The sequence below is a fragment of the Tenrec ecaudatus genome, chromosome 5 (assembly GCF_050624435.1).
Source record: "Tenrec ecaudatus isolate mTenEca1 chromosome 5, mTenEca1.hap1, whole genome shotgun sequence".
Lineage (NCBI taxonomy): Eukaryota > Metazoa > Chordata > Mammalia > Afrosoricida > Tenrecidae > Tenrec > Tenrec ecaudatus.
The window spans coordinates 34,492,908-34,507,525 of record NC_134534.1 but is presented as its reverse complement, the minus strand read 5'-3'; the positions used below and the strand labels follow the sequence as shown (position 1 = coordinate 34,507,525).

At 37.2% G+C, this 14,618-nt stretch overlaps 1 protein-coding gene across 31 annotated transcripts in view; it reads left to right on the top strand.

Annotated features, from left to right (window-relative positions):
- RIMS2 (regulating synaptic membrane exocytosis 2) overlaps window positions 1–14,618 on the top strand; it is a 575,734-nt gene that overhangs the window by 299,327 nt on the left and 261,789 nt on the right. For 28 of the 31 annotated variants that reach the window (XM_075549390.1, XM_075549379.1, XM_075549382.1 and 25 more), the window contains 2 exons: window positions 5,871–6,001; window positions 12,998–13,169. In XM_075549390.1, the coding sequence (XP_075405505.1) occupies window positions 5,871–6,001; window positions 12,998–13,169 (303 nt within the window). Of the gene's footprint in view, window positions 1–2,430; window positions 2,479–5,870; window positions 6,002–12,997; window positions 13,170–14,618 lie in introns of all 31 variants that reach the window. The other 3 variants (XM_075549386.1, XM_075549402.1, XM_075549398.1) reach the window with 1 other exon arrangement.

Sequence of the window (14,618 nt, the reverse complement as noted above, 5' to 3'; positions counted from 1 at the left end):
GGCTTAAGAGAAAACCTATAGCCTTCAGTTCTTTGACAAGGCAGGAAGGTCTCTGGACTCCTTCTTGTTATGGGGATCAGTTACACACGGATTCTTATTGACCAGCATACTTTTTTTCACTTCAGGTCCGTGTGGATTTATGCTTACCATGCTTCCCCATGCTGTTATTTTGTTTTAACCTCTCCTGACTCCATTTTTAGTGACTGAGTGTGTACATACTAGAAACACTCCATGTGTCTGCCTATTTAGGGGGCACTAACTAGAGAATGACTATTTATCTGCCACGTATACTTTGAGGCTTGAGCTTCCTAGGAAATGAAAGCCTTCTGTGAAAGGTGTTTTGTTTTTTCTCTTTAACTTTTATGGTTTGCATCTCATGACCACATACTTGTTATTCCAGAAACTTTGGAAGAAGGGATGTCCTAAAGAGAGCAGTGCAGTAAATAGCAGGAAGTAGCATTAAAATTGCAAAACAAATTGTCCTGTATAATTAACATTCTTCATTCAAATGAAGCTTGAGTTGCTGCAGATTTTACCAGATCATTCATACTTAAAACAAATGAATTAATGTAAAGCACAATAAGACACATTATGCTTTACCATTTGTTTCTAATGGTTATCTCTACTAGAACTGTCCCCAACAGGAAAATGTTTATATAGCCTATTTTTCTATATAAACTCAATGGTGAAAATACAGTTTAATTGCCACAGGGTTTAGAAGTTCATTTTAGCAATCTGTGAGGTATTTGTTTGAGGTAATTTTAGAAGGTAGTGAAATGTTTGTCTTAAAAGATAAATGTGCTTTACAATGGCATTCCTTTTAAATAAATCTTTTGTTATATGAATATGTAATATTACTTTTAAAATCTTCAATTCTTACCCTTTGGGGTCTGAAACAGGTAGATAAGTGAGAGGTCAGGAGAGATAAAAATTTTTGAAGATAAGGAAATTTGTCATTTTTATCAACGTGCCTGGTTAATCTCCAGTTTTCATAGATCCTCTTCCCCATTTGCTACAGAATTATCAAACCTGCAGGTAGGCCAAGGTCAGTAACCACCCCAGTCTCTGAACCTTTCTCTCTTCTTTGGGGAAGATCTGCTCCCCAAAGAAAGACAGTTTGTATCAGAGCACCTTGATTGCTTGGAAATAGGGGGGCAGGTGATTTGTAGGATTCAATAGTGTGTTTGAATTAGGCCTACTTTCCTTTGGGTTTTAGATTTGTGTCTTAAACTGTCTCTGATGATCAGAAAGCTGGGCCGTTGTCCTCTTGTACCCATATCTGTTACCCTACAGCAGTGGAAAGTTTGACTATCACGGTTTTAATGAGACAAGAGAGGTATCCATGAGAAATGTGAGAGATGAGCAATGGGGACGTAGGTGAGAGAAGCAGAAATAAACGCCTCGAAAGCCCTCCTCTAACCTGAGACTAGGTCTGATTCTGCTTGGGCTCAACCACGGGCATGCTTGATGAAGACACAGTTTGTTCCAGAGCAAGTAGCCTTTCTTGGGAACTGGGTAAAAGGGAAAAGATAAACTTAAAGTCAACAGAGAAAGGAAACTGGATTTTATTCTGAGAATTTGAAATAGAATGATTCATTCCAAACAGGTCTGCTTCCTGATTTTATATTATATTGTTTTTGTGAGTATGGGCAAGTTTATCTTTGTTATGTCATTGTTTCCTTATCTACAAATTGAGAATAACATCAACTACTTCCTAGGATTATTAGGAATATGTCATGAGACAATAAACTTGAGCGATGTAGAAAAACAGAACAGTTTATATATGAAATGAGGTATTTGTCATTAATGTATGTGATTATCAATAAGCTGTGTTTTTAATGGTATAGAATTAATGCCTAAAGATGATATTTAAACAGTTGAACCTGGTATAGATTCCTAAAGTAAGAATCAACAAATTAATGAGTTCAGTACATTATACTATCTTACTCTGCTTATTCTTGTAAGCAATCCTCAAGTCAACTTGATTAATATACTTTGGACTTTTGTTATACTTAACTATTTTGGGAAAGCCACACAATTATTTTCACTGATGCTTTTTTATAAATTTGTAGGCCGGATTGTATCTTAGATGTTTAAGGGTAAAACCTGGAATTTTTTGACTCGGGTTTGTTTGCAAACATTTTTAGAATATACGAGCCCACCAATGTTAATTTACATTCAATCTTAGGTCCTTTATATTTTAATGTAATTAAGCTTTTTTTCTGTTTTGTGTACTTCTATGTATTATCGCATTTGGACAGGGTTAACATATTCTTTACATTGACGTATTTAATTTAAATAAATATTGCCATTAGAAAATTTCAATTAAGAGATAGTTGTATGTGTTTGTTTTTACTTTGGGTTTTTGGTTCCAGCGTGTTGTCCTTTTGGTTTTGTTTTATTGCTTTTTTCTTTAATTTTGCTTACCAGAGCCAAAGCCTTAGTAGAAGAACAACGCCTTTTGTTCCTAGGGTGCAGGTAAAGGCCTTGTCTGCCTGATAGAAACTAAAGTTTGTTTTTACCCTTATTTGTATGTCTTTGGAAAATGCATAGTAGGAGGATTTTTTTTTTTTGGTATGTGCTCTAAACCATATTATTGACTTTCAAATCATTATCTGAGCCAGCTTGTAAAATTCTGCATGGGGATTAAAAATACTGCATAAAAATTTAAAGAGACAAATTGTGAGTAATTTTATATGATAGAATCTTCTATCTTCTAAGGTTCAGAATGGCATTTGAAACAGATATTATATAGGTTCTACTTACCCACAATTTACAGAAATAGTTAATTCCGCACTATTGATACTTTCTTTTATTATACTAACTTTGCTGTCTCTTTAAATCATTCAATATCACTTGCCATCTACATTCCCTTGCATTTTCCAAGCGATAGTCCTTGAGGAGATTGGCAAATATATTTGTACCTTGTCTAAAATATGAATCTTATACATCATTTATGTAAGATTCAACTCTTGTGAAGTAGATTATTTTGAAAGAACAAAATAAAAACTTATATAACATATATTGGGCTTCTTTTGTTTACCTTTAGTCCTTGTAATTTTACTGTAATACTTGGGTACAAGTTGTTTGCCTCTTTTCATTAGGAAACACTTATATAGTATAGTAATAGAGTTTTTTTCAAAAATAGAATTATGCTTTCCTTGCTTTGCTGCATGTTTTTAAAATTATTTTGTTGGTTTTGAATAATGCTAGTTTTGTTTAAAATTTTCAAAATAAAGTTCTTGTAGTTAATATTATGCAGTGTAATTCTTATCCCTGCTGCTTATGTTCAACACAGGAAAATTGAAAATAACCTGGTAAAGTTGAACGATAATTATATTAAAACTGTTAAAATGATATCAAGATGTTTATTAGTGAAATTCAGCTTGAACAAATGGTCAGGTCTAGAATTGTCGAGACACATTTATTATACTTTGGGGGAATCAACAGATATTTTAAAACAATTAATTGTAGAAGCACAGATTATAAATTGAGGAATGTGGTAAAACAACATCACAATAATATAATTCAATTTTGATGCTGTGAAATGGATAGCTATTAAGAACTTCAATGTAAATCTCCAAACAGAATAATAATTACAGCTATTGCTCAAATGCTTGATCTAAGATAAATGATTTTGAAAAGTGTAATTTTGATCACATAACCAGTAAAATGTATCCAAATCACTTCTAATACTGATTTCCATATATTTGTAAAATATAACTTAATACACTACTAAGTACAAAGGTCATAGCCAATATCTACTTTTATGGGACTCAGATACTATTAATAAATGATATTTTGGTTTCCCACATATAAAAAATATGAAGGAACAAAAAAACTTGAAAGTTATATCTCAAATATTTAGATCTCATGACTTCAAGGAAGCAAAATGTATTGCCATAAAGTTTCCAAGTTCTTAGTCTCAACCCGTAAAAGTTTTCCAAATAAATGATATTAAAGATAATTATGAGATATATTCTGACAATTTTAAAAATGTTTTTATGTGTTTTTCAAGTGTAAAACTTTTTGAAAAGTATGTTTTTAATATAAAATCTTTTACGCTTTGAACTGTTAATGTGTGTCATGATTCTTGAATACTTTTTAATAACATGAATAAAAGAACGTCTCCAGCACTTTTATCACCTTGACACATAGCTTAGCAATCCCATTTTGGGCTCAAATATTAGAGGAACCATAGAGCAATCTAGAAGTGTCTCAGTTTAATCTCAGAATCTATGAGATATCCCGATATTTATTTCTTTCTGTTTCTCGCTTTATGCTTTTTGCCAGAACAATAGTTTCCTTTTCTTACTTTTCTTAAACGAATCTATATCTATGATCTAACAGATTAGGCTAGCAAATATTTGAGCATTTTTCTTTTAAAGAGTGGTTTTTTTTCCTTCCTGTGGTTATACCTTCGTCGAAGACAATGATTCTCAAACTTTAATGAACATTAGAATCACTGGACAGATTTGTTAAAATGTAAATTTCTGGATCCCATTCAGATTCATTACAGGAAAAATGAACCCCACAGGTAGTATAGTATTAAATATATATTTAAATAATTAAACAAATTATTATTTATTTATTCATTCATGCCGGGGGTTGTGAATGACACTGATGTAGGAGTTTGTGAACCACATTTTGAGGAAAGCTATCTAGGGTCCATTTGCATCTATTTGCATTTTGGTATTATTCTACAACAGTACTTGTGTTGAGCATAAGAACTTAGAGCAACATGAAGATCACTAATTAGAATTGTTAAATTTTGGATCTTTTTCACTACTATTTCTCTAAAACGGCTTATTCCAATAGGCAAAAACTGTGAAGTGGATACAAATGATTTTTTACTGGGTCCTTCTGGGCCATCAGTTCTCCTCTGACTCAAAAGTCGTGCTCAGCTCTTCCTCTCTAGCGTGTGAAGGGAAGTACTCAGCAAAGCCCAGGTGGAACTGGAAACCAACGGGCAGTGTTGAATGTATAATCAGGGTTGTATATACCCTTCATTCTCAGACTCCACATTCCAAGTTCAAGATCCGTTTCCAGGATGGTGCTCACCAGGGCACTGAGTTCTAAACCAAGATATCGGACAGACCCAAGTTATTCTAGCTCCTGAAACAGTAGAATTAACTGGGTAGATGTGAATGTGTGCTCTGTGTCCTGAGGGATAACTGTGAAGCGAAGCCAGCAGGTGGGTGTAAAGTTCCCCACCAGGGCACAGAGAAGCTTCTTGGTTTAAAGCTCTGATCTGATTACTTCACAAAAGAGAAAAAGACTGTGCTGGGGTTAGACCAATTCATGCAAGATAAATTTATAATATTTTATCATTTAGAGTGAAGGAGTTCATTGACTAAAGCAACTAGTAATTACCCCTGGGTTAAGGTTTATTTTAATGTTGTTTGCTATGGAATAACATAAAACTTTTGCTTAAAAATTTCCTCTCAGTGTGCTACATAAATTGGCTTCTACTCATTTATTTTAAGCATTTATCATGAGTACTGTCATCATAGTGAAACATAATGAACAAGAGCAATTCTTGCATAAAGATGTAGAGCAATGCTTGCATAAAGTCCTTAGTTATAATATTTATGTGCATTTATTTTATACATGTTAACAAGCAATTGAATTAAGATAATAAAAAAGCCCAAGGGATAGATCAGTCAAATAAAAAAATCTGAATTGATTATTCTATTCATTGAAGTTATTATAGCATATCCTTTTATTCTAACTAACCACAATTTACTGAAATGAGGTTTATTTTCTGTGCTAATCCTAGTGTAAGTAATTGGGGGTGGATATCGGGTTGATCAACATTATATCATGGTAGTAAATATTTGAGTTAATAAATTAATATTTTTGCTTTTCAGATAAAACTGTGGTTTGACAAGGTTGGTCACCAATTAATAGTTACAATTTTGGGAGCAAAGGATCTCCCTTCCAGGGAAGACGGGAGGCCGAGGAATCCTTATGTTAAAATTTACTTTCTACCAGACAGAAGGTAGGGATATGGATAAAAAATGAATGTTCTTGGAAATATGTGGGGAAATGTTAATAGCAGTGATTTTTCTAATATTGTACTTCTTATATTTTTATAGCATGACACTCAGCTACTTTTTAACTTTAATATAAACATAATGCCTTTTAAGAACAAAAGTAATGTGACAGGAACTACTTCATTGGCGTTGCCTTTAAAACACAGCCAATGTTCACTGCATATGCCATTTTATATTTATTTTAGACATTAGTGGATTAGTACTTACGTATATTTTATGTATCAAAATAATTTAAAATCATGGTCCTTTCCATCAAATGTGTTTTAAACAAAAATTATAGTAGCAAAAAGCTGAAATGTGGTCTGAAAGCGACTCATCATATTCTACCGCAATTTCTACCGCTTTTTACAAAAACATTATTTCTGTATATTCTGTAGAAGTAACACGTGTGCTTTTTTTTTCTTTGTCCTAATCACTCCATATCACCAAGGTAACTTTCATCATTGGGCTTAGAATCAACTTCTTACAGCATCATTGGTTTTGTGTCCATTCTGGGGAATGTTGTAGCCTTCTTCTGTCTCAATTTAAATAGGGAAATTAGGATTGGGAATTACTGTCACAAAAGTTCTCTATCCATTCTTTATTTTCAAGGAAATGAAAAATAAAGGATTTTTCCATGGAAGCCAGATTTGACTTTTCCCTTTGAACCCCAGGACCCACCCCCCGAGAGGCAGACACCGCTGGGAGGTTGCTGCTTCCTACATGCTCAGCTGCAATGTGGCCATGCTTCTCCTCTAGGTGCCTGGCTGACATGCTGATGCCCTGCTGCTCAGAGGAGCGGATCCAGGTCTGGGTCATGAGCTGGGCAGCCCAGGCCTGGGGTCTGCTCCCTGAGTGGCTGGTAGCTCTTGAGAAGGTCATGTCTCCAGCCTCCAGCTTCCCCGTCCATATTATGAGGAGCTTGGATGGGACAACGTGAATGCTGTGGGGGCGCAGGGCAGCGTAGGAGCACGTGGTACTAAGTGGGAATGATTGGCAGTGACCGGAGCTGCAGGGGTTCAAACTGGGGACATTTCTCCCCTATCAGCTCCTTGCTGACTCCCAGTCTGGGGCTGAGACAGAGGCCTTCTAGAGGAAAGGATCTGAGAAGGTGGCTGGGGAGATGGCTGAGCAACAAGATGTGACAGCAAGCTCAGGCCCGCCCCACTCAAGACATTTCTTATGCCTCACCTGTAGCCACTGAACACCTACAGGAAACAGCAGTGACCACCATCAAGCTTTCAGGGAGAGTGGGTTGTCCCCAGCGCAATGCACAATGACAGGCTAAAGAAGAGGAAGATGAATTGTGGAAAGGGAGGGAGTGCGCATCAGAGGCCTGCTACCCAGGAGCAGGCAGAGTGAGCTAGTGAGCTAGCAGCAGCTGGCGTGGCAAGGCCTGGAGAAGTCCTGTTACCAGACCTCAGCTCTGGGGACAGGAGAGGAGAGTGGACAACTTTTGAGTTCTTCTTGGACAGGTGGACTGATGTAGAGTGAGCGGTGAAGTGGGGTGGGGAGTGTAGGTGGTGTTTGATATAGATTTGCCCTGGTGATACACAGCTCCACACTCAGTTGGACTATGGACACATCACACACACACACACACACACACACACACACACACACACTTCTTCTTGGACAGGTGGACTGATGTAGAGTGAGCGGTGAAGTGGGGTGGGGAGTGTAGGTGGTGTTTGATATAGATTTGCCCTGGTGATACACAGCTCCACACTCAGTTGGACTATGGACACATCACACACACACACACACACACACACACACTGCCACCACCACCACCACCCCTGAATCTCCCTAAAAGGAAGGAACTCGTACCTTGGAGGAGAAGGTTATCCAGGACTCTCAGTTTTAAACAACAGAAACCAACCCCAATCTGACTTAACTAATAAACAAGACTAAGAAGGTACTATTCACTAGATAGCATAAAAAAGTGATGTAGTGGCACCATTTTCCTTTCCTCAGCTTTTCTCTGTTCCAGGAGCTCGGGGCAATTTTATCTCAAGTTGTGATTGGTCACAGATGTCATCTTATGTCATATTTGGACCTCTTTTATACTCACCCTCATCTGTAGTTACTTAGTTCAAGTAAGAAGTCTTTAGGGTATGTGCCTAAGTATCATCCAAAAAACAGTCGCACTGTAGAAAAGGACTCAGTAAAGGAATTAAACAATTAACACAGACATTATGTTTTATTTGATACATTTTTGAGGTGAAAAGTTGCCAAACAAATTCCTTAGATGTGTTAAAGTGTTACAGCACCTACCTATTGGAAATGATTTTCTGCAAAATGTGATCTTATAAACTTCCCTTGAAGAAATTTGTTCCTTAACAACTTGAGCCCTCTTTTAAAAGAGGAAGCAGGTGTCCCCTGCCTGTTGTTGCAAGTTGCCAAGAAGGCGATTCTGTTTAGTCCAGCTTCAGCTTGAGTAGATGGCGGCTATTGTAGCCCGCCTACACTCTCGCCCCAGCAGCTTGTCTTTGCAGAGCAGAGGGTTTACAATTTCGCATCCTTGGAAAGCCTATGTTAAAACACCTGCAGAAAATACTGCATGCTCATTTATGCTCATTTATACTTTTATATTCACTCAAACTTTGTAAAAGAAAGAATCTTTTAAGAGGATAAAAACTTCTCAACCCACTGAGGTTTTTTTCAGGATGATCAGTATTGAGTTGTATCTTTATTTGAAATGACCCCCTCTACCCTCTCAGAGCAGATAGTGTAGAACTCAAAGGTAAAGGGAAAATCAAAAGCCATACTCATTGCCACCTGACTTGTAGCGACCCTGTAGGACCAGGTACAGCTCCTCCTGTGATTTTTCAAGACTGTGACTCTTTATGGGAGAAGAAAACCTTAGCTTTCTCCCACAAATGGAAGGGAAACGCCCATAAATTACTCCTTTACATAGCAGATGTAGTACTGTCGTTTTAATCTTTTTGTTTTTAGTACAAAATATGTGAGTGTTAATTGTATATTTCATTCTCAGTTTATTTCTTAATCCTTGTTAATTGTCACAAGTTTGAAGAATATTTAGGCAAACTGTTTCTTTAATGAGGAAAAGTATTCTTTGGTTAACTCAGAAAGAATCTTCTCAAAGCATTGCTGTTGGCTCACGAAGTTTTTGCACATGAGTAAAGGATTATTTGTGCTTTGGTTATAAATTATTCCATTTTATTTCATTTTGGACACTTTTTGTGGAAGAAAAGCTCCTAATCAGGTGAACATAAACAAACTATATAACCTTTGATTTCTAAGAATTCATAGAGGGAAAGTGAGGTACATAGAAACCATTCAAAAATCATTTGCTAATTGACCATACTGTGCATTATTGTTATTGTCTTGAATTATATGTATCTGCTTGCCAAAATCCGTATCTTTTTTGCTCCTTTGATTTAAAATACCATCTCAAATGCCGTGACTAAGTTAAATGAAATGGAAACACTTTCAGGTAACAGATCAAATGTATAAGTAATATACATAGTGTATATATATATATATACACACACAAATATGTATCCTGGAAATAGGTGATAGCACTCCATTAATCATTAAATCTCTCTTAAATATTTAGCCTTCACTTTAGAGAGTTAGAATCAGGAAAGGTGTGTACTCGGGTGATATCGACTCACCATAGCTTTTAAATCTATATGCTGAGGAAATAACCTGAGAACCTGGACTATGTGACATAGAATGTGGCATCAGGGTTGGAGGGAAGCTTAGTAACAGCCTGAAATATGCAGATGACACAACCCTGCTTGCGGAAAGTGAGGAAGAGTTGAAGCACTTGATGGTGAAGATCAAGGATTATAACTAAATGTAAAGAAACTGGACCAATAGATAAAATTGCTCTAGCCTCAACCTGAAGCCATTCAGCCTGAAGTCCTTGAGGCAGCAAACCCAACTTCCTGAATTAAGTGCCCAGAGGCACACCACTCAGTAAGCCAACCTCCTGCGTAAACACGCTCAGTTTTACTTGCTCTGTGGGTTGATTTCATGCTTTGGCTCCTGGTTCTGCTGCTGCTCCTCTGATGGATCCAGAAGGTTCACTGCACAAGGTTCAGAGTAAGTTCCCCACTCCTGGCTCTTGCTAGTCATGAGATTCCCCCCACCCCCCTTTCTTAGAGGGCTCATTTTATACACAAAACAATGGCACTCCTGGGAATGCCATTTGCAAGTACAAGGGGGTTCTTTCAGTATCTTCCCCCACCTTTCTATGGAGCAACATGGGGAGAGGTGTTTGGTGGGAGTTAGAGACTTTGGCTAGAGGAGCTACCTTAAATAACTCAGTGCTCCTGCAACACTGCAGGAGGGAAATCTGTTGCACAAGACCTCTTGAGTGTGAAAAGCAAGGCCTTCGAGGACATACACTGAGTAAGACGTGCCTTACTCTCCCCATGGTATTTTCCATTGCCTCATATATATGTTAACGGTGGACATTGAAGAAGGCGGATGGAAGAAGAATCGGTGCATTTGAATGGTGGTGCTGGTGAGGAATACTGAAAGCACCCTAGACTGCCAAAAGACAAACTCATCTGTCTTGGAAGAAGTACGCACAGAATGCTCCTTAAAGATAACCGTTGAGAGATTTCCTCTCACTTGTCTCCGACATGTGATCAGGAGAAATTGGTCCTGGAGAAGGGCATCATGCTTGGTAAAGTAGCAGGGCACTAGAAGGGAGGAAGAACTTCCATAAGTGGCTGCAACCATGGGCTACATGTAACAATTGTGAGGGGTGAAGGGCCAGACAGTGTTCCGTTGTCCTTGTGAAGGGGTCGCTGTGAGTTGGAACCAACTTTACAGCACAATAACTGCTGAGAGCAGTCATTTCACTGGAACTTTGAATCAGATAATCTACTTCGTCTCTAATGTTCTCATCTTCCTAAGACTGTTCGACCTGAGAGGAAATGTAGCCATCAGTATTGGCCCGATGAGAATTCATTTGTTCACTTTTAACTTCTATTAAGGCTCCTAGCCCAAACTCTAAGGAGATAATCCACATCAGAAATCCAAGCCAGTGCTTCCAAGTTGATTCCAGATCATTGTTACCATGTAGGGCAGAATTGTGCTTCTCCATAAAGGTTGCTAAAACCAGAAATCTTTATAAGAATAGATGTTTCTATCACAGAGGTTTCTATCATGCGGTTAGTAGTCCAATGCTTAATCCACTGCACCATCAGTGTACCTTATTGATATTCGAGTAGGTTTTATAAATCTAATTTTCCACTAAAGGAAAGATAGCTTAAATTTCCCTTCCTAAACAATTTCATTTATTCATATAGCCTTTGATCTTCTCTAGAAATGTAATGATTTCCAAAATAGCATGGATTGAACTTAGAGATTGCTTGGAGCAATGCTTAGGGGTTCATAAAGAAATAATCTAATTTTTATTTGCAGTATTTCAATTTTCTTTTTGGTATATTTCCTAATGTGCAGTTGGCCCTGGAACTACATGGGTTAGGGGTGCCAATTTACATGCCATCAAAAATCCACCCATAACTTTTGACTCCCAGAAAATGTATCTATTAGCAGCCTAGTGTTGAGTGGAAACTGTAGCGCTAAATAGACAGTTGAGGAATGCATACATTGCAGTGTTATCTATATCTATATACATACACATTGTATATATAATGTACTACTCTCACAGGAAACAAGACAGAATGGTGTTTTGTAAAAAGAGCAAGGACTCGATGCCTGCTGGCCTAGCTGCAGGGACAGCATCACAGTTTTCTATTCTATACAGTGATCCTCACCCACGCACTGCTTGCAAGATGACTCTGACTCCTAGTGAGCCTGTGAGACTGTGCTCTTTACAGGAGCTGATAGTTTCATCTTTCTCTCAGGGTGGTTTAGAGCCCTCAACCTTGGGTTAGCAGTCCAGTGTTTATCCCATAGACCCATCAGAGCTCCTCATGGTCCTTATGCTGGGTTCATGTATCTTGGAAAGGTGGGCAACCATAGCTGCAGACCTAATCAACATATCAAGCAAATTACTTTTTTACGTCAGTACTTTGCACTGCTTCTTGGGAACATGGCCAGCATTCCTAGTGGCACTTCCGTTAAGTCTTGTGGTGTTATTTAAGAAGACACACAAGAATCACTGGGATATATAATTTACTAGAGAGATAAACTGGTCCCACAGAGATAGATCATAAGGGTCACAGGGAATTTGTAAAAAAAAATCCATGTATAAGATCATATGCACAGTTCAAATCTTTGTTCCCCCAGGGTCAACTGTCTGTGGTATAGAGTAATACACAGTGTAATGGTAAATGTATAGAATTTATAAATATATGCACGTAAAACATACTCAAGTGCATTCATTTATGCAATTTAAAGAAACAGCACAGATACCCGTGAGTACGAAGCCCCAATTGTCAGTACAACTAGTTTGCCTTTCCAATCCACATCACAGTGGATGCCAGAGATTTTACTACATTTTTAAGGATATGAAATATGTTGCATAAATGAACACCTATTTCTGGCATGTGATAAAGTAACTTGATAAGATGTAAACTATTAGCTAAATTATACAGACATAAAATTGTGAACAGCACAATTTACTGAACCTTTTGTAAACAAAACATGTATAAAGTGAATAATATATTATTGATTAATCACCATTTTGAGTATTTCTAATATAAAGATGTGTTAAAACGATTTACAGTTAATTTTCCTCAAGCAGGTTTTCTTATAGATATTGAGAGAGATTTGTTTGCAATTGTTTTAAATGGTATAACTTCAGACTTGCACTCTGCTATTATGAAGATATACTTATAAATTATGATAGAATTATGGTCCTTAGTAAACCTTATTATTCATTCTAATATTTGTAATTTGGTGATAAATTTCAAGAACTTCCCTTGCACCTGAGAGATTTTACAGGAATAAATATCAGTGTAAAACTTAAAGATTTAAACAAGCTCATGCATTTCTTTCATTTTTTCCCCTAGTGATAAAAACAAGAGAAGAACTAAAACAGTAAAGAAAGCACTGGAGCCCAAATGGAACCAAACCTTCATGTATTCTCCTGTCCACCGAAGGGAGTTTCGAGAACGAATGCTAGAGATTACCCTCTGGGATCAAGCTCGAGTTCGAGAGGAAGAAAGTGAATTTTTAGGAGAGGTACCTAGACTTATTTTAAAACTTAGGTTATCCATACCATCCTGAATCATTTTGTTTATATGCCTTGTAGTGAAATTCTGTATATTGAATATTAAAAAACCATACTTGTTTTTATGGAAAGAGTTTAGCTGCTGCTTTAAAGAAAAAACTTAATGCCATGTAGAACAATGGTTTCCACATTTTGATGGTTTATTCTGATTAGAGACTGTAGGTCTCACAGCTAAATGATAAAATATGAGTTTGAATTTCACAAATACATTGCTCTGTTTGTACTGTTGTGTACCTTTGGTTGGTTTTCTGGATCAAGACAACCAAACCAAATGCACTGCAGTAGAGTTGATTCCCACTTACAGCGACCCCATGAGACAGAGTAGAACTGCCCCATTGGGTCTCCAAAGCTATACGTCTTTTTGGGAGCTGGCTGACACGCCTTTGTCCATGAAGCTGACCTTTTGGTTAGCAGACAGGTGCTTAACTACTATGCCACCAGGCCTCTTTACTGAACCCAAACTGATCCCATAATAGCCTCATCATTTATTCATGGTTTGTTATTTTTAATTTACTGTACTTGTTAAGAATATACACTGCAGAACATGCTTCAGCATTTTTACATAGAAAACTCAGTGACATTGATTACATTCTCCAAATTGTGTGACAAGTCATCCTCTGTTCCTAGTTTTTCTCCCCCATTGACATAAACTCGCTGCTTTTACATTTCTTATGCCATCTTTCCAAAGTTGCTGTTGTCTTTTGATTCCATATAGATTTAAAAGAACAGAATGCTCAAGGCAGATATTATCTATGAAACTAAAGTTTTGGTTGGTTGTAAGAAGACTTTAGGGGCCATTTTTGGTTTAAAATTTAAAGATTATCTCTGGGTAATAGGTTGGCAGGTGTGTGTGGAGGTGAGGGCTCAATCAGCCTCAGTGGCCACAGGAAGTCTGGCTTCCATGAAAATTTTGGATTCTGTTCTGAACTTCCCTCTTTTAATCAGAATTTTTCTATAGAAACCTTTGAACAAAATGTGTAGTAATGGTAGCAGAGCACCTTCCAGTTTATTCCAAGATTACCTTTTAATTTCTGTCAGCTGCTGAGCACTGTGTTAGGGACCAAGGCTTCAAGGATTAACTCAAGGCATCTAACTTTCTTCTAGGGATTTAGTTAAGTACATGGTTTTAAGATAGCAGGACAATGTAAGAATCGTCAGGACAAACACATACTCTCTATGCAGGAGGTGTGAGCCAAGTAAAGCCCAGACATCTTTGTCAAGGAGAATGAAATTCCTGCAAAGAGAACAACTGTCTATCTATGGAGCAGTGATCTTGGGAAATGGAATTAAATTTAGGAGTGTAAGTGAGAAAAAAATGAGATGAGGGTTCAACTAGGTCCAAATCCTATCTTTTAACGTCTCATATTAAGAATTTTGGATTTTGTCCCGTGAGTAATGGA